This window comes from Protopterus annectens, chromosome 6.part0 (assembly GCF_019279795.1).
Source record: "Protopterus annectens isolate FY-2018-M chromosome 6.part0, PAN1.0, whole genome shotgun sequence".
Classification (NCBI taxonomy): domain Eukaryota; kingdom Metazoa; phylum Chordata; order Ceratodontiformes; family Protopteridae; genus Protopterus; species Protopterus annectens.
Window position 1 is genome coordinate 1,671,915,501 of NC_056737.1, and position 19,994 is coordinate 1,671,935,494.

The 19,994-nt window shown below is 42.1% G+C and overlaps 1 protein-coding gene across 1 annotated transcript in view; it reads left to right on the forward strand.

The window, feature by feature from the left end:
- Positions 1 to 19,994, forward strand: part of THADA (THADA armadillo repeat containing) — a 3,943,996-nt gene that overhangs the window by 118,914 nt on the left and 3,805,088 nt on the right. Inside the window, exon 5 of the mRNA XM_044073699.1 lies at positions 18,731 to 18,879. Coding sequence (XP_043929634.1) covers positions 18,731 to 18,879 — 149 coding nt within the window. The remainder of the gene's footprint in view (positions 1 to 18,730; positions 18,880 to 19,994) is intronic.

Sequence of the window (19,994 nt, forward strand, 5' to 3'; positions counted from 1 at the left end):
CTTACACTTGGGTAGTCCGCTGTCCTCGGTCGGCCCGAATATCAAAGTAGAAGGCTGACGTCGGTCAAGGCGCATTTGACTGACATCAGGACGTCAGGGTACAAATGCGCATGACCGACGTCATATCCTCAGTCTTTTTTGCCGCATGGTCCGATGCAGAAGCAGCATTGCAAGTGCCGGTTGGCGTTCTGAGATTTTTCGATTTCGAAGTTTCAGACCGAGTTCAAAGTTGGCTAAGTACCCGTTGGGAATATTTTAGTTTTTCTTGCCTCAGTGATTTACGGATGTCAGAAAAAGTCAATAATTGCATTTCTTGTGGGAAACAGATACGCATAGAGATTATCATACTTTGTGTATTCCTTGCTTAGGGCCTGAGCACGACGTTGTTGGCTGTTGCTTTTGTGCTAGATTCAATAAACGCACTATAAAGAGAAGGTTGGATTGTGCCAGGTTAGTCTTTGGGAAGCGGTGCAATTATAAAATGCCGTCGGATGCTCCGGCGCTTCTTCAGCGCAAGGACAAAGCAGTTAAGCCTAGGCTAGAAGAACCGTCTGTACCGGACGCCGGTTCTTTAGAGGTGTCGGTGGACCCGGTGGCTCCACCGGAGGTTTCTTTGTGTTCCCAGGGTGAGACTTTATTATTGCAAGATGTGGCCTCTCAGGAGGCAGGTCAAGCTGAGGGGGCTTCTCAGGTTTCTATACTCCCCTCCCTTCCTAGGGTGGCTAGGCCCTCTCCTTCTGTTTCAAAGGCTTCTCCCAGGGGCAGGGCAGGTTCAGTTTCAATTGGTGTCACCCCTAGTTCTTCTGGAACTGTGCCCAAGAAGCATATGCTTAAAATGGCAGAAGATTTGATTACTTTGATTAGGGGTTCTATGCCCTCCTGATAAGAGACCTAGGGTGGAGCCTGAGCTAGGAGTTTTGAGCAGGCTTCAGATGTTTCAGAGTCTTCGGCTGAAGACTTGCAGGAGTACTCTCCTTATTCTGATTCTGATGTGGATGATTCTACTCCTTCTGCTTCTCCTCCTGAGGATTTTTCTTTTCAGAAACTCTTCATTCCATGAGGGAGCATTTTAAGTGGGAAGGTCAGGACTTCTCTGATTCCAGGAAAAGGCTTAGGGAATTTTGTTTTACCCCAGCATAGGCCTTTGGCTATACCTCCTGTTTTGGATGTAGTGGAAGATGTTTTACAGAGGCTTCTCTTAATCCTGATTCTTTGCCTCCTGCTCCTGTTAAACCGGATAGGTATTACAGGGTGCCTGAAGCTCATAAGTTTCTTTTAAGAGTCCTAGGGCAGACCCAGAAACTGTTAGCCAGGGGCCTAAAGGTGTTAAGGCTTCTGTTGTAAAGAATCCGGTTCCTGCAGACAAAGAAGCCAGGGCCTTGGATAGATGGGGAAAGAAAGTTTATACTTCTTCCACTCTTGCTATGAGGGCTTTGAATTGCCAGTTTCACATGTTGAAATACCAAAACTATCTCCTTTCACAATTGAAGGCTAAGGTTGATGCTCTGGCAGAAGGTATTGATTGTAAAGAGTTGCAAGATTTAGTACATGTTTCTGAACAAGTGGGTAAGCATTCTTTGCAATGTGGTTTTGATGCTGTACAGGCCTCGTCTAGGGTGGCTGCCACTGGGTCAGTTCTTCGCAGGCACGCCTGGCTGAGGATCAGAATTTGTCTGACCATGTTAAAACAAGGATTTTAGATGCTCCTTTGCAATCTGACGTGTTGTTTGGTTCTCCTGTTGAGGCAGTTTTAAAGAAAATGGAAGACAAGGCTAAGTCTATGCAGACTGTTAAAGTTTTTTTGCAGGTCCAGCCTCCAAAGTTTAGTAGAAATTGGCCTACTAAGGGGTGGGCGTATCCTTCTTATGATTCCCAGTCTAGGGGTAGATCTAGGCGTGGTAGGGAGAGCTCAGGGCTCTTTCAGGCCTAGAACAGGAGTTCTCCTGCACAGTCTTCGGTGAGGGCAGGGGTCAGTCCTTTCGTAAACAGACCCAATGACCTACCTTTTCAGCTGCCAGAGCCTTCTCATCTGGCAGCACCTTTGGGAGGAAGGTTGGCACTTTTCAAAGAAAATTGGAGTTTAATTACCCAAGACAGATGGGTATTGGATATCATACACCACGGCTACAGGTTTTATTTCCATACCTTGCCTCCTTTCAAAGGCATGCCAGACGTTCCTCCTCAACAAAGAATAGAGGCTCACAAGCAAGTTTCTCTGTTGCTCCAAATAGGGGCCATACAGCCGGTCCCTATGCCAGAAGTGGGCCTAGGATTTTATTCTCGCTTGTTCCTAGTACCAAAGAAGGGGAACACGTGGAGACCAATTTTGGATTTATCTATCCTAAACACTTATCTGGACATTCCCAAGTTCAAAATGTTGACGTTGCAGCAGCTTTTACCTCTGCTGGGCAAAGATCATTGGATGGTAACTTTGGATCTCAAGGAGGCTTACCTTCATGTTCCTATCAGACTAAGTTGCAGGAAGTATCTGCGTTTTCGAGCTGGGACTTCTCACTATCAGTTCTCTGCATTGCCCTTTGGCTTATCTACTGCGCCCAGAGTGTTCACGAAAGTTCTGGCTCCAGTGATAGCTAAAAGGAATACAGATCTATCCTTATTTGGACAACTGCCTGATTCTGGCTCAAGGAAGGGAAGAGCTTCTTCATCATTTGGAATATGTGATAGCAGTGCTAAGATGCCTGGGGTATTCTGTGAACGAAATAAAGTCCAGTCTAGTACCCTCTCAGGACATGTGCTTTCTGGGTGTGAGACTGAATACAGCTTCCCAGATGGCCTTTTTAACCCCGGACAAACAAAAGAGTCTATCCCTTTACTTCCATCAACTATCTCATCAGTCCGGGCTGACTGCAAGGACAGTCCTTCAAGCCTTAGGGTTCATGGCATCTTGTATTCTGGTGCTTCCCAATGCCAAACTGCATATGAGGAAGCTACAATGGTATCTCAAAATGTATGGACACAGCACTGCCAGGATCTGGACACTGTCATTCAAATAATACCTTGCATTCAAAAGGAATTTTTGTGGTGGGCTCAGGAATGTCACCTAAACAAGGGACTCTCTGTGACCCGGCCAGAGGCGAGTCAGATTTTAACGACAGATGCCTCAGACAAAGCTTGGAAGCTCATCTAAATGGAAAGTGGATACAAGACAAGTGGCCTGCCAGACTACAACATCTACATATCAACATGAAGGAGATGTTAGCAGTCCAGTTTGCATTAATAGCTTTCAAGGAATTACTTCTTCCAGGGCAGGTGTTGATTCTAACAGACAACACAACTGTCATGTGGTACATCAACAAGCAAGGGGAACATTCTTATCCTCTATGCAGGCAAGCAATGATTTTGTGGGAGACTGCTCTCAGTTTACAGCTCAATCTTCAGGCAAGGTTTCTGCCAGGAGCACAGAACTCCTTAGCAGATGTGTTGAGCAGACAATTATGGATCCCCACGAGTGGAAATTGGATCCTCATGTATTTCAGAAATTGACAGTGTCATGGGGAACTCCAGACATAGATCTGTTCGCTTCTCCAATAAACCATCAGCTGCCAAAGTTTTGCACAAAAAGGTTTCATCCCACAGCTTGGAGAGTGGATGCTCTTTCTTTCAATTGGAGCAATCTTCATGTGTATGCCTTTCCACCTCTGCCTCTCCTCCCAAAGGTACTTCTAAAGGTCAGACAGGACAAGCCAAGGATGATTTTAATAGCTCGATTGGCCTCGACAGCACTGGTACCCATTACTGAGAAGTCTGGCACGAAGCCTCCATGGCCTTTGCCTTGATTCCACACCTGTTGTCACAGGAGGACAGCCATTTGCTCAATGTCAAGCTTCACTCTCTGCACCTAACAGCCTGGCATATTCTGTTTTGAACCATAGTGGGCCTCCACTTCCTCAGCAAGTTTTGAATGTTATTTTGGAAGCTAGAAGGCCTAGTACAAGGAATGTGCAGACAAATGGAAGAGATTTTTATTTTGGAGTGCAGCAAAAGATTTTGATGTTTCTGAGCCTAATTTGTGTGTGGCTCTTCAATATCTTACTGAGTTACTAGACAAAGGTTTGTCTTTCTCTTCTGTTAAAGTTCATGCTGCAGCAATTTCGGCTCACTATGATTGCGACCCACCATTGTTTTCTCATCCTTTGTTCAAGCAATTTCTTAGAGGGCAAAGAATATAAGACCCCACGAAGAGCTCCTACTCCTGCTTGGGATCTCAATTTTGTGTTGGAGAAACTCACTCTACAACCTTTTGAGCCTGCAGCTACTTCTGAGTTGAAATATTTGTCATGGAAGACTGCTTTTTTGTTGGCCATTACCTCTGCAAGAAGGGTTTCTGAATTGCAGGCCCTTATGGCGGTTGAGCCTTTCTTGATTTTCCATAAGGATAGGGTATCATTACGTACTAATCCTTCCTTTATGCCTAAGGTGGTTTCTAGTGTGGCTTTAAACCAAACTATTCATTTGCCTACTTTTTATGCAAATCCCCAAAATAAAGGGGAAAAGATTTTGCACACTTTAGATGTACACAGGCAGTTGCGTTATTTGGACAGAACTAAAGGGTTCAGGCAGTCTCAGCAGTTGTTTGTTTCTTTTGCTTTGAGTTCTCAGGGCAAGCCTGTGTCAAAACAAACTATTTCTAAGTGGATTGGGTTTTGCATTGCTTTCTGTTATTCCCATCATGGCAAGGAGATTCCAGCTGGGATTAGGCCTCATTCCACTAGGGCTACTGCCACTTCAACAGCTTTTGAGGGAGTGGCAACCAAGGATATTTTGGAGGCAGCTACTTGGAGTTCAGTGCATACTTTCTCTAGGCATTATCACCTGCCACTTTACTCTAAATCCAGCTGGTTTTGCCACTGCTGTTTTGCAGGGCATTTTGGCAGCTCCTGCTTCCTTGTAGTTAGCCATCCTCCCTTACCTCTGCTTTGGGATTCTACCCAAGTGTAAGGACTGCAGCAATGTGAGATGAAGAACATAGTACAGTTTTGTACCTACCATAAATGTAGATGTTCAAGATCCACATTGCTGCAGTCCAATTCCCTCCTTCCCCTCTGTAGTTAGAGGTGGTTGTGTGGGTTGGGTTGTACATATTGTGTATATTGTATATATTGTACATATAATTAGTGCAAGGGTGGTTGGTTGGTTGTTTGCTGTCTTTTGGTTTTGACCTTTATTTTTAGGGTCTTCTGACATCTGGGGCAAGAAAAGACTGAGGATATGACGTCGGTCATGCGCATTTGTACCCTGACGTCCTGATGTCAGTCAAATGCGCCTCGACCGACGTCAGCCTTATACTTTGATATTCGGGCCGACCGAGGACAGCGAACTACCCAAGTGTAAGGACTGCAGCAATGTGGATCTTCGAACATCTACATTTATGGTAGGTACAAAACTGTACTTTTTATGGTGTATGAAACAAGTAGAGCTATTTATATATTTGAAATAATTACAGTTTCTGCATTGTTGTGTATATCTTTTCTCTAAGTGAGAGACATTTATTTTCAAATTTTTCTTAGTTTTAAAATCAAGCTTTGGCGCTTCACCAAGTTATTAATTTTTGGGTCAGAGGTGAGAAAATTCCTCTTTTTCTTAACTATATTACGTGGGACCTGGACATCTTGAGAAAAAGTCAAGGAGAACCTGACATTAGAGCCATAAGATTTATTCCCATAAGACAAAGGTCATTAGCCTGACCGCGAACTCCACTACTTAAAGCTACAGCTGTGTAGGTTTTATGGCCAAGAAATATGGAATCTTTTCTATCTGCCTTCAAATGTAAAAGATCTTTTCTTACACTGGTTACTTGTTCATAATCATAACCTCTGTAAAAATAAATTTTTAATGACTATAGAGATTTGTCAGGCATGCTTATATCACTAGTTAATCTTGAATATCTCAACAATAGACCTCTGACCACATTACTGAAAACATGAGAAAGATTCCTACTATTTCTATGAAACCTGAAGAAACATAGGTTCATAGGTAAATACTAGGCTATCGGCCGTGGAGGCGATGTAAGCCTAGCCTGATATTATTCCTGGTCATCTGGCTTGCCAAATTATTAGTTCCCTGTCCCCCTATCTAGCAATGCAATTGGAGTGATTCGCAGGTGAATTTCCTATTTCCCATTCATTTATTAAGATTTCTCTTAAAAAGGGCAAGTGAGGTACTCTGCTTGATGTGACTAGGGAGTTTATTCCAGAGGACTGGGAGTTTCTGGGTCAGGAATCTATCCCTCCAGCAAGTTCTCTTTAAAGTGGTGATAAGGTTCAGGTCTTTGGAGCATGTGGGATAGGGGGATCGTGATTTTATTTTTTAGGTGAAGTATATCCATTAAGGCTGGGTCAGACATGGCTGTATATGTCAAGCAGAGATCGCCTCTCAGTAAGCGATATGAGACCGAATATAGTTGTAGTTTTTTTGAGTCTGTCTGTATAAGGCACATGTTTGAAACCTAAGATCCTCTTAGTAAGAACTTTTGTGGCCTTTCCAGTTTCTGGAAGTGTCTAGTGAGGTACATGCCCAAGGGGGCATTGTACTCTATAATGTGTCTGATAAGGGATGAGTATAAAGGGATAATGACTTCCTTCTTTCTGGATGAGAAACCTTTTGTGATGAGATTGCTATGTAGAAGGATTTTCTAACCACAGCAGCAACATGGTTGTCGAAGGAGAGGCTACTTATCTACCTGCATTCCTAGATCCCTTATTACACCTTCAGAGTTGAGTGTCGTTTGTGGGTACTGTGTTTTTTCACAAGGGATTAACAATGCATTTTTTGGCATTGAGCCTGAGACCATGGTTTTTGTACCAGTCATTGGTCTCCGTGAGACTTTTTTGTAGGATGTCCACATTTCAGCTTGAGAGTCGATAATAGCTCCCAGTTTGCAGTCATCCGTGAATTTGGTTAACCAGAGTCCCTTGGTGTTAGCTTGAACCTCAGCGAAGTAGATGCCAAACAGAAGAGAACCCAGAACTGATCCCTGTGGGACTCCACTTGTAACTGCTTTGTAGTCAGATTTGGAGTCTGCCACTTACACAGTTTGGGTTCTGTTAGTGAGCCAGTTCGCAACCTATCTGGTGCTATAGGGGATGACGCTCCGATTAGTGTGCCTATCCATTATACCAGAGTGAGGGATAGTGTCGAAGACCTTGGCAAGGTTGAGGTAGGCTGTGTGGACAGCGTTGTCTTTGTCCACAGCTCTGGTGACAGCTTCAAAGAAGTTTATTAGATTGAGCAGACAAGATCTGCCCTTCACAAACCAGAACTGTGTGGGGTCTAGAGTTTAAAAGTTCCCGATGTCCTTATTTATAAGATCTGTAATAATACATTCCATGGCTTTACAAATCAGGCTAGCCAGGCTGATGGGTCAGTAGTTTCACCCCCTTGTGGAGTGGGATGACTGAAGCTGTGCACCATTTGGGAAGAACAAAGCCTGAGCTGAGGCTATAGTTGAACCGGGCACTCAGGTGCGGAGCCAGTTCCTTTTGTAAATCGTGTAGGGCACACCCCGGTATATTGTCAGGTCCCATGGAAGCTGTAGTCTTGGCTTTGGTAAGTGCGGTTTCTGTTTGTGCAGTCATGATAATAGGGATTTGGTATTCCTCAGGTATCTGGCTGGGGCCTTTAGGGAGTGAGGGGGGTAAAATTTGCACTAAACCTGTCTGCCAGGATATTTGCAATATCAGTTGGTTTAGTGTATGTGGTCCCGTTGTGCTATAGTTCCGAGCAAATCTGCGACTTGTGTAGATTCTTGACATAACTAAAGAAGGCCTTGTGATTGTCCTTAGTATCTGTTGCAGTTTTGTTTTCGTAACTAGCTTTGGAAGATTTGATGAGGAATTTGTTTTTTGCTGAAATTTCCAAGGGATTTTTTTCCAGTCATTGGAATTTACCTTTTTCTGCAACAGTTTTTTTCTTCTGTTGTAGATTTTGTTAATGGCAGGGTCCACCAGATTGGCTTCCTTCTTTTTGAGGACTGCTGTTTGGTATGGCCCTATCAATGCACTTGTGTAAGTGTTCATGTAGTGCCTTGGTGTACAATTCAACAGCCATATTACCATTCCCATTTTCTATGGATGACGTGAAGTTTACTTATGTCTTTAGAAGCTCAAAGTTAGCTTTAGAGAAGTTTTTCACTGGTTTCTTTCTTGGAGGGTGGAGGTGGGTTTTGGATATCAATGGATATTAGCTTCTGTTCAGATCTAGCCAGGGAGGGGATTATCACTGGAGTAGAGCAGCAGTCTCTCATGTTTGTAATAACCAGGTGAATAATGTTACTTCCTCTAGTGGAGGTGTGGATGAGTTTGGTCCAGGGTGTTTGGAGTTGATGAACTCCAGGAAACGTTGGGCGAAGGAGTTGTAACAAGAGTAGTTGTCCCAGTCAATTGAGGGGTAGTTGAAGTCTCCCAGTATAAGGGTGTTGGGCTGTAACTTAATATTTTCCAGAGTGTTCAGGAATGTAGAGTGGGAGTCCTGGGACACTGAGGAGGATCTGTAGCAGGCTACAACATGGACTGCAATTTTGTCCAGTGTTAGTTGTACCTGAAGTATGTCTGACACGTTATGTTGAGCAACAAGTCTGGAGGTGTGTGTATCTTTAATGAAAATAGATACACCTCCTGACAACCCTTCTGGTTGTGGTCCAGGGTTTGGGGCTGAAAGATGTGGTATGCACTGTAGCCTGGTAAAGCAGGAGTGCTCTCTGGAGCCTTGAACCAGGTCACTGTTACTACATAGATGTCAATGTTCTCCGGTTTGATGAGTAACTCGAGCATGTGCATTTTGAGGTTTAGACTTCTAGCATTGAGTAGCATAACCCTTAGGATATGTTTGTTAGCAGATGTTATGGTGGGAAATTTGTCTTCAGGGCATTACCTAAAAAAGGCATTATAGGGGTGGCAAGAGCCTTGCCATTGTCTGGAATCCCAGGGGTGACAGATGCAGGACATCTCTGGCAAAGCATTGAGGTCTGTCTATCATGTCATCCCAGGCAGACAGATACTAGATCCCCTTTGAATGACACCAGAAGCTTAGCCAATTGTTGGTCAACCATCTTCTGCTTGTATTGTGGTATCATTCTTGGTGGTGGTAGGATACTACTCAGGGTTTGGGTCATACCTGCCTGGGCTACAAAAGCAGAGAGCTCCTCCATGTCTCTTTTTGTGTAGTCCAGGGAGGTATGTTTTAGGTCATTCACACCAACATGTACAATGACGGAGTCATGTTTACTTGCTGGAAAGAGACCCGAGTGAGTGTTATGTGGCGAATCCTGGCGCCCGACAGACAACTGACCGTAACCTTCTCCTTGTTTAGCCTGGTGAGCGGGACGTGTGCCTTACAATTGAGTCACCAATGACTAATGCGTTTGGTATAATGTTCTGCTTTAGGGGCTTAACTTGGGTGGCACACTGTAAGGGCTATGTGTCTTATGGGATATGTTGGAGTGAGATGGTTGCTTGCGTTTGTGCCTCTGAGGTCTCTGTTTGGGCAGATTTTTTTTGGAGAGCCTCAGCGAAAGTGGGTGTGTGCTTTGTGTTACTATGTGATAGTGGTGCTGTGTGGTCAGAGGGTTTATGCGTACTGTGTGATGTAGTGTGTGTGTGTTAGCCTTCTCCTCCTGACTGGCTGACCCAGTTTTGGTTTGAGAGAGCGGAGCCTCCAGTTTGGCTATGTACTGGCATCTCTCACAAGTGGATGAGTTGGGGGGGGTAGGAGGAGAGGGTTGCCTGTGTACATGAGACAATTGCTACATTGTCTTAAAATGCCCATGTTCACCAGGTTAATGGGGGAAAGCATCGGGAAAATGACCTTTGGATATGCCTAGATAAGTGATCAGCTTTTATGTACTAGGTTAGTTGTGGTAGGATTAAGTACTGAAGCTTATTTTGTCCTTCTGGGAAGTTAGTGCTACTGGCGACTTCTAGCAGTGGGTGAACTTAAAATAATTGCTCCAAGCAGTTTTAAGCAAGTGCTGGAAATTGGGTCAGGTTTGAGTGCTAGAAGTAAAAGCTAACAAGATCTGAGTGAAAACTTGTTTGTTTTTGTTCTTATTTTTACATTTACTAGTGTTTAAATGTATAGACATTTTTCATATTGGTGCTCAGTCCTGTTTTTATAAAGTATTTTTAAGACAGAAACATCTGGTTTTGGTGACTGTCATGTGACTCTACAGTACTTTTAAATGGGATTGTACTTTTCTTTCAGTAAGTTTAAAAGTTATTAAAAACAGTGTACAGCTACTTTTTTCTGTGGCGAAACAGTAAAATTTATTTTTAGGGACTGAGAATGTGTATTTAAGTGCTGCTTACAAATTTTTTTTTCATGGGAAAACCTTGCTTTTAACTACTTTTTACCAGCTTGTGCTGTTAACTTCCCCAGGAAGGAAACCCTATTCTCAGCTTCACCATGGAAAAAAAACTACTGGTTCAAGTCTTTTCCTGAAGAGATTCAAGATTCTGAATCTGTAGAAGAATGTGATGGCACAGATAGAGGGTTTTCTCCTCAGATTTTTTATTCAGACTCAGGAGAGCATAGTATCTGAATCTCATTGTGAGGCATTATCTTTCTTTGAGGCTATTTCCAGAATGTGCCAGTGTTTTGGTGGGAGAACACTCAGTCCCTCAGAAAATACAATGAAGTATTACATCTGGAATTTCCAGAATATCCTCCTATCCCCAGTATTGCCAACATTGGAGGATGTGTTTTTCACAGCCTGTGACCTCTCCTGATAGCCAGCCTGCTGCTTACAAAGTTCCATAGTCTTTCAAGTTTCTATACACTTGACTTAGACCTGATAGTCTGCTGCTGCCAAACATTTTGTTAATTCCAATCTTTTTCCTTCAGACAAATGTGGTGAAACTGTTGATAAGCTTGGGGAAAAATTTGTTTTTTGCATCTTTAATTTTTTTATAATTTGAAATTGTCAAGCTCCTGTTCATAGGTTCATAGGTTTATACTAGGCTATCTGCCCTAAGGCATTTATAAGCCTAGCCCAAATTTTTGTGGCTTACACCACCCCTTATATGAAAAAATACTGTGCCCATTAGTTTGTTGTGCCTCTGTCCAGCAGTGACACAGAGATGATTCCCGGGGTAAACCTACGATCTCCCATCCACAGGTCTAGATTTCTTTTGAACAGAGTCAGCGAGGTGCTCTGCCTCACATGGACTGGGATTTTATTCCACAGCATAGGGAGTCTCTGAGTGATAAATCTATCCCTCCAGCACGTCCTATTTATATCCGTGCTAAGGTTTAAGTCGCTTGCTCTAGTGGTTTTGGTGGATTTGGATTTTTTGAGGTGGAGCATGTCCATTAATTCCGGGTTGGACATGGCCTTGTATGTCAGGCACATGTCACCTCTGAGCAGACGGTATGCGACTGAATAGAGCTGGAGTTTCTTCAATCTGGCAGCATATGACAGATTTTGGAGTCCCTTTATCCTTTTGGTGAGGAACTTTTGGGGTCTCTCCAATTGCTGCAGATGTCGGGTGAGATACATCCCGAATGGGGCATTGTACTCGATCATTGGTCTGATAAGTGAAGAGTACAGGGAACAATGACCTCACTAGATCTGGATGTGAATCCCTTCATGATCAGGTGGGCAATGTAGAAGGTCTTTCTAACCACTGTAGCAATGTGAGTGTCAAAAGAAAGGCCACTGTCAACCTGGGTCCCCAGGTCCCTGATAACCTCTTCTGTGCTTAGTGGATTGCCACCTATATGGTAGCTTGGGGTTACCTTGTTTTTCCCGAAGGGTATGACTATACATTTTTTGGCGTTTAACTTCAGCCCATGGCTCTGGCACCAGCTATCTGTTTCCGTGAGTCCCTTCTGAAGGATATCCGTGTCCGATGCACTTTCCGCTATGGCGCCCAGTTTGCAGTCGTCTGCAAACTTTGTCAGCCAAAGTCCTCCCATGTTGGCCTGTACTTCTGAGAAGTAGATGCCAAACAATAGGGGGCCAAGGACCGAGCCCTGTGGGACACCACTTGTGACCGGCTTGGAGTCTGACATAGTGCCAGCAACTCTAACCCTGTGGGTTCTGTCCTTAAGCCAGTTTGCAACCCATCTTGTGACATATGGGTTTACATTTAAGCTGGTAAGTTTTTCTACAATACCTGAGTGGGGTATTGTATCGAAAGCCTTTGCAAGGTCAAGGTAGGCTGTATGGACTGCCTTTCCCTCATCAATGGCCTTGGTGACTGTTTCGAAGAAGTCGACCAAGTTCAAAAGGCATGATCTTCCCTTGACAAAGCCAAACTGGGTCGGGTCCAATGTCTGCAAGTCCCCTATATCTTTGTTTATGAGCTCCATTATGATCCTCTCCATAGCTTTGCAGACTAGACTTGTTAAGCTTATGGGGCGGTAATTACCAGGGTCCATAGAGGCGCCGCCTTTGTGGAGTGAGACCACAGTTGCCGTACGCCACTCCTTGGGCATGTATCCTGTGGTAAGGCTGAGATTAAACAGCTGCCTTATGTGCGGGTTTAATTCCTCATTTAGCTCGTGTAGCACACAGCCGGAGACACCATCCGGTCCCATTGATGCTGTGTTTTTAGCTTTAGAGAGAGCAGCTTTCACCTGCACATTTGAGATGTCTGGGAGGCTACACTCGGCTGGGATAGTTATCTCTCCTTTGGGGGGGAGAGGGGGGTGAAGTTTGCACTGAACCTGTCTGCCAGTATGTTGGCAATGTCTGTGGGTTCAGTGATTTTTGTATCATTTTGGACTAATTCTGAGCATATCTGGGAGTTTCCACCCAGGTTCCTAACATAGCTGAAAAAGGCCTTATGATTGTCCTTTGAATCCATGGCAATTTTTCTCTCAAAATTGGCCTTAGTTGATTTTATGAGTGCTCGTATTTTTTTACTAATAATGATCAGGGGTGACTGTATTAAATTATTCTGACTAATTGTGAGAGTTTGATGATTTATCTGCCATCTCCTCTTACAAGGGAAAATCTGCTGTGTGTCATTTAGTTTCCTCTGTTGCTGAGGTAACTACCCATTGTTTAAAGTAGGTATATGACTGTAGATAGTGCATCCAGGGCTGTTGTCACACCTGTAGTGTATTTAGGAGATGTGCTAGACTGAGTTCTCAGAACCTCCCAGAAGATGTAAAGAATGGGATTTTAAATTCTCCCATGGATAGTGAATTAGTGTTTGCAACCTCTGCTGCAGAGGTTATAAAATTGTAATGAGAGAGGTAAGTCAAACCTCTCGAATTTTTCTACCTTTCTTCTCTAAAATTTCCAGAGGATTTTCTGCTTCCTCATTTAGTTTTGGTAAGAAGCAATAGAGGCAGTCTCTCAACAGAGTGCTAGTAAGCAGACATTTAAAAAGAAATGGCAGTGAGGTTCTAAAAAGAAAGCAGGAAGCACCTAGAACAAATTACAGTCAGTTAAGGCAGAATGTAATATGTTTGGGAGCTAGTTCTCCCCACCAGAAATATGCGGGCAGTACCTCATCCCTTCCAGAAAGTCTGAATCTCCATTTTCTATCTTCGGCAACAGGTTGTTTCAGAAAATTGGGTGCTGAGGTTGATCCAGCAAGGATACAAAGGCAGTGGGAAGAAATTCCTCCTTTCCAGAGAATTATTCCACATCCCTAGGCAAAACGCTTATCTTTCCTCCTGTCCTGCAACAGATGCTGTCGCAGGAGGTAAATGAAACTGTTTCTCCTTCCCAGGAATCCCAGCTGAGGAAAGGGTTTTATTTAAGAATGATTTTAGTGCCAATGAAAGAAAATGCCAGGAGGCCAGTTTGGGATATTTCTTTTCTAAACCAGTTGGTGATAGTGGCCAAGTTTAAAATGCCTTCTCTTCATAGCCTGTTAACCCTTCTTTCTGATTTGAATTTTTAGTAACCTTACATTTAAAATATGCACATCATCACATTCATTCTCATCCAGATTTTAGACATTTCTTTAGGTTTTGTGTATTTGGATCACATTAGCAGCTCTCTGCCTTACAGTTGGGCTATCTGCTGCCCCAGGAGTGTTAGCAAAGTGTCTAGATCTTGTTATAGCTCATCGTAGGCTACATGGTGTCCGCATTTTCCCATATGTAGATGACTTGCTTATCTTTGCAGTGTCTTTTTTTCAAAGTGTCAGAAATCTCTCACCTGGGTAAGAAATCTCCTCCACAGTCTGGGATTCCAAGAGAACATTCAAAAGTCCGTTTTGATTCCGACATGCTGGATTGTGTTGCTTGAGTGTCTTCGAAACACCTCAGTAGAAAGAGCTGTTCTTTCACAGGAAAAACTAAATCTGTATTTAGATCTGTTCAAGGGGGGTTCCACTCAGACCTTGGTCACTAATAGGAGTACTTCAGAGATGTAAGACCTTATGGCATTTGTGATTCTCAACTTTTGCAAAACTCTACATGAGAAAAATAAAGTGGTATCCAAAATCTCTCTGATTTTTAGCACCAGCATTCTTTATTTTTTTTTTTCAAACTCCATTTCTGGGGTTTGTAAAGAGTGAAATTTCTTGGTGAAATATAAAATATCCTTGAATCCAACCAGGTCTCCTTTTATCCAAAGCAGACAGTCACTACAAACACATCAAACTTTGCCTGGGGAGCATTTTCAAGGAGGATAAAAAAGCAAAGCCTCTGGCTCATCATAGACTAATTAAAGCACATAAAAATAGGATATGCTGGCTCATATCAAGGCACTCAACTTTCTGAATTGCCTGTCATCCCTTGGACCTCTTTAAGTGGTTATAGATGATATCATAGAGATGTGGTATATAAACAAGCAAGGTAGAAAAATATCTTATTCCCCTATGCAGACTAGCAATGTTAACTTGGGGTATAGCTTTGCAGCACAATTTCACTCTGCAAGCATCTTACATTCTGTCACAGCAAAACTGTGTGGCTGCCAGGCTGTGCAGGTCTAAGGCACACCCTCAATAGAAACTAGATCCGCAGGTCTTCCAAGACTTGAGCCATTTGTGGAGACTTCAAGTAAACTTTTACCTCCTCTCTGAATAGTCAACTGGCAAAAGTCCATTCCAGGAATCCATGCAAGAAAGCCTGGAAGGTTGATGTCTTTTCTTTTCCGTTGACAAGAATGTTTGTGTATATTTTTCCACCCTTTCCCCTGATATCCAAGGTACTTATGAAGATTCAGAAAGAATACCCCAAAATAATTATTCTGGCCCAAACAGCAGGGTCAATTACCACAAGCTTCCTCATAGACTGAATCTACTCACCCAAGAACAGGGTTTATTTGATGCATCCTGGTCACAACTGCCTTCCACGATGATAGGGTATTAATACTTTTTAGGCACCTCTTTACTGAGGATATGCAGCAGGTACTTATGGAGGTAAGAAAGCCTGCTACTAGAAAATCTTATATAAGCAATGAAATAGGTTTTCCAGTTGGTGACAGCAAAATAACCAGCACCCATTCAAGGCTAGTATTTCTCTGGTTTTGCAGTATTTGAGTGAGTTATTTTCCATTGGCCTGTCTTACTCCAATATCAAGGGATATCCGTTGACCATTTCAGCATGTCTGCCCATGGATCCACCTTTTTCAGTGCATTTTCGTGTTAAAATGTTTTTGAAAGGGTTGCTGCATAAGACCTCCAAGAAAACTGATGGCTCCTCCTTGGGATCTTAATTTGATTTAAGAGTAGCTAAAACTTGCTCCATTCAAAACAGCTCATCAGGCTGACTTGACGTTCTTAACATGGAAAACAGTTTTACTCATTGCTCTGTCTTCTGCAAAAATAATATCTGGGTTCCAAGCTTGCATGGTGGGTCGTCCTTGTCTCATATTGACAGAGACAGGGTTTCTTTAAGAACTAATCTTTCTTTCATGCCTAAAGTGGTATCCATGTTTGTTATAAGCTAAATTATCTACCTCCCTTTGTTATTTCCTGAACCCAAAAAAGGGGACAAAGGATACTTCATCCATTGGATGTCCACAGACAGTTCCGGTACTAACTTGGCAGCACACATTCTTTCAGAACTTGTAATCAATTGTTTATTTTTTGTGAAGATAAGAAGGGGCAACCTGTGTCAAAACAGACCATTTCCAAATGGTTGTCTCAGGCTATTACCTTTTGTTATTCCCACCACAGCAGAGCTAATCCTGGCAGGGGCAATACACACTCTTCCAGAGTTTTGGCTTCATCTAGAGCTTTTTCATAAGGTGTGCGCTCGAAGTATTCTAGAAGGTGCAGCAGCTTGATCCCCTGTACATACTTTTACAGATCTAGGTCAGGCTGTGCTAAGACCATTCTTTAGGGGTTGTTGGACCCTTCCATCTCCCAGATTTTCTAAGCTGTGGTAATCTATCCATATACCTTAGCTGCAGCAGTGATCAAGTAAGATGAACATAGTACAGTTGTGCAAGTGCAGTTATTATCACAATAGATGTTAGAATGATCATTGCTGTGGTAGCCACTCTCTCCCTCCCCCCTCCTTATTTTTCGTATGTTTTTATGCCAGAGTATGGACATGTGTTTTTTTGTTGTTGCTAACAATGTCTTCTCAAGGCTTAGCTTCCCACGTTTTAACCAGATCAGTTTGAATTGTCTAATGGTTTGGGCATGTGGAAGGTTTCCGGAAGATTTGGAAGCTGGCCGGTTATTTATAGCAGGAGATAACCCATATAGCTTATGCTACTGCAGCAATGACCATCTGAACATCTAGTGTTAGGGTCTGTTCACTTATAGAACTATACTTTCTGTGTACGTAAGTCACCACCTGCAGTTTTATGGCTTGAATGTTGGTGAGATTGGGTAAGTGCACACATTAACAGTTAAAGTGTAACTATGTTTTAAAGAGCGAGGGTTTTTTGATAAACCTTTTACATGAAGAGTAGGGCTAAAGTTAGTTTCACTGAAACTCAGTATAACAAACTTGTAAGTACTCTCATTTTAGGCCAATGAAATTTAATTTTTATGCATAATTAAAGTACTATATGAAAATAAAATTAAAATAAAAAGAATGCTACAAGTCTTACCTTTTCTGTGAGGTAACAGTTTTCTGCCATAGATGAATTATCGGGGCTGTTGCACTGAACGCCTGTAATTAAATCAAAAGGTGCTTCAACAAAGTATTAGTTTAAGGGTGTGCACACTTATGCAACCAGCTTATTGTACGATTTTTATTTTTTATATTTTTTATCATAACAGATTTGTTTGTTTTTCAGTTGAATTGTACAGGTTATAGATCACATTAAATGTGGGAAAAGTTTTGAAATGATTTATTGTGGTCTCATTTTTTATATCACAAAAACCTGACATTTTAACAGGGTTGTGTACACTGTTTATATTGTGTGTGTGTGTGTGTGTGTGTGTGTGTGTGTGTGTGTGTGTGTGTGTGTGTGTGTGTGTGTGTGTGTGTGTGTGTGTGTGTGTGTGTGTGTGGTGTGTGTGTAAACCAGTTGTGATTCTGATGCATTACTGTAGCAGAGAGTACTAAGATATGATCAACAAAAACATATTTTTGGACTTTCAGGGTGAAGTTTTCCTTTAGGAGAGAATCTGTAAATGTATTATCTTCATTGGTTTACATCCCTTTCCTACCATTTGGATATTATTTGATTACTCCCTTCATGTGTTACATTGCTTTGCAGTACCCTGTTATATCCATAGTAACAAAGGCTGAAGTAAATGACATTGGCCAGATGAACAAAGCTGCTGTAGTAGAGAAGCAAGATCAGAGGAAGTGAACATCTTTGACTTCATGTATGATTTTCACAAAGTTACAGCAGCAAACACAGCATATGATTACAATTTTAAACATATACCTGTCCAGGTGCTGTGATGTAGCAGCTTCGTTTGAGCCAAGAATATCATTAAAATGCACATTTAAAATGACAGAAGTACAGGCAGAGACAGCTGATGGTACTTTGTGAAACTGTTAAGTAGCTTTGTAGGATGTCAGAATTCATTCACTTAACAGGGAAGTTATTAGCGCTAGTAGACAATTGTATCAAGAAGCAAATATGAGTATTCTAGAAGTAGCCAGTCATATTTGAGAGGCCCTCAAGAAAAAAAAAATATGGAGGAATTTTAGTAACCGATCCGTGCATAAGCATCATAAATCTTTAATTGACTTATGTGCAAGAAATGGGTAAAAAGTCCTTGAAGCCATCTGCTGTGATGTTTACAGTCATAATTCCATTTGTTTCATGTTCCAGCACTGTGCGTCAAGTGAAAGGTGTTTAAGTACTGGGATCTTTATAGGTGGAGAAGCTGTATTATGAAACCTAAGGCTTAAAAAGTCCACTACAGGAGTCTCTTGGACAGGATTATTTTAACTACAATTAATAGCTGCAATAGGGACTTTTAAGATGGTGAGAATAGTGAACTCTGTATTCTACACATAAGTGGTGGCTGACTCTTAAAAATAGACTTTGGGACTGAACCATTTAAAATTTTTTTTTAAGTTACTGTAGAAGTCTGCACAATAAAGTAAATTGTAGCTGCAGTAGTTGGTCTCATCGTTGATTGAATTATATGGTTTAGTTGCATGACAGACTGTGAACCTGCCCAGGTAAGGACTTGGGGTGCATTAACTCAAAAATCTTTAATGTTGGCAGTGTTCATACATAGCCGTGATTATTGTGCAGTGTACCATATAAATGTCATTTTTGTAAGATGACGTTTGAAGCATTCATGTAGGTTCTGATATGTACTGTTCTGTATTTTGCGTAGAGAAATTATGTAATGACAGCTGTATGAACCATCTTGTTTTTCAGATCATTGAGCAATATTCCTACAAATTTACAAAATTACATTGTTAAGGGATTGATTACCTGTATGCAGGAAGAACTCTTGATCGAGGATATGTGTCTTTATGGAAAGGTGATCGATGGGATTTTGGCTTGCTTGGATGATTTTCCTTTAGGTATGAATGTTTATAATAACAGTAGTCATAATGTTGTGTACTGTTTCTGTCCTAAATGATTCATTCAAAGATTTGTTGAATGTAACATGTTGTCACAGACATGGGTTTTATTGTTTTCTCCTTTATGCATGGTGCCATGGACTAAAGTAATATGCATTTGCAGGCAATGCACCATTGTTTGCTGTTCTGAAGCAGCTGTACAGTTAAGGAATTACACCAATCTTCATTTTTTCATGCATTACTGAAATTTATGTATGTCAGTAGAATGATCTGTGACTTGCAAATGCTGCCATTTAAAACCTGACTTTAGGAGGCTTTTCAGTGAAACTGGCTTTGAGCATGTCTAGAGGTACTACCCTTAAAAGTGGTTAACATCAGTAGGCAGTAGGTTAGTGTTTTGCTTCTTAAAAAAAGAGAACTCTAATAATCATGCATAGCTTTTTAAAGGAGAATGCTGGGCAAAAAACATAAGACCTTACCATACGTGCGGGCATCCTAAAGAAAGTCTTTTTAATACTTACATGTAAAAACTAATATTAAGCTCCTAGAGCAATTTCCATACTTAAATATCTTAATTCTAATGTGTATCTACTTCTCTAAAGTACAGGCTAACACAGAAGGCCTCTGGCTAACAAAGTTTGCAGATGACTGCAAACTAGGAGCCATAGTCAAGTCCCCAAATGATGTGGACATCCTACAGAAGGGCCTCACTGAGACAGATACCTGTTGTCAGAGCCATAGCCTCAAGCTCAATGCCAAAAAGTGCAGTGTCATCCCCTTTGGTAAAAACTCTGTACCCATGAACTGCCACATAGGCAGCAATCTACTTAACACCGAATGTGTGATAAGACACCTTGGGACCCAGGTGGACAGTAGTCTCTCCTTTAATAGTCACATCGCCACAGTAGCCAGGAAGTCCTTCTACGTGGCACACCTCATCATAAAAGGGTTCTCATCCAGGAAAAAAGAGGTCATTGTTCCCCTCTACTCGACACTCATTAGACCCATTATAGAGTACAATGCCCCTTTTGGAATGTACCAAACAAGACATCTGCAGCAGCTAGAAAGGCCACAGAAGTACCTCACAAAGAGGATTACTGGCCTCAAACAAATGC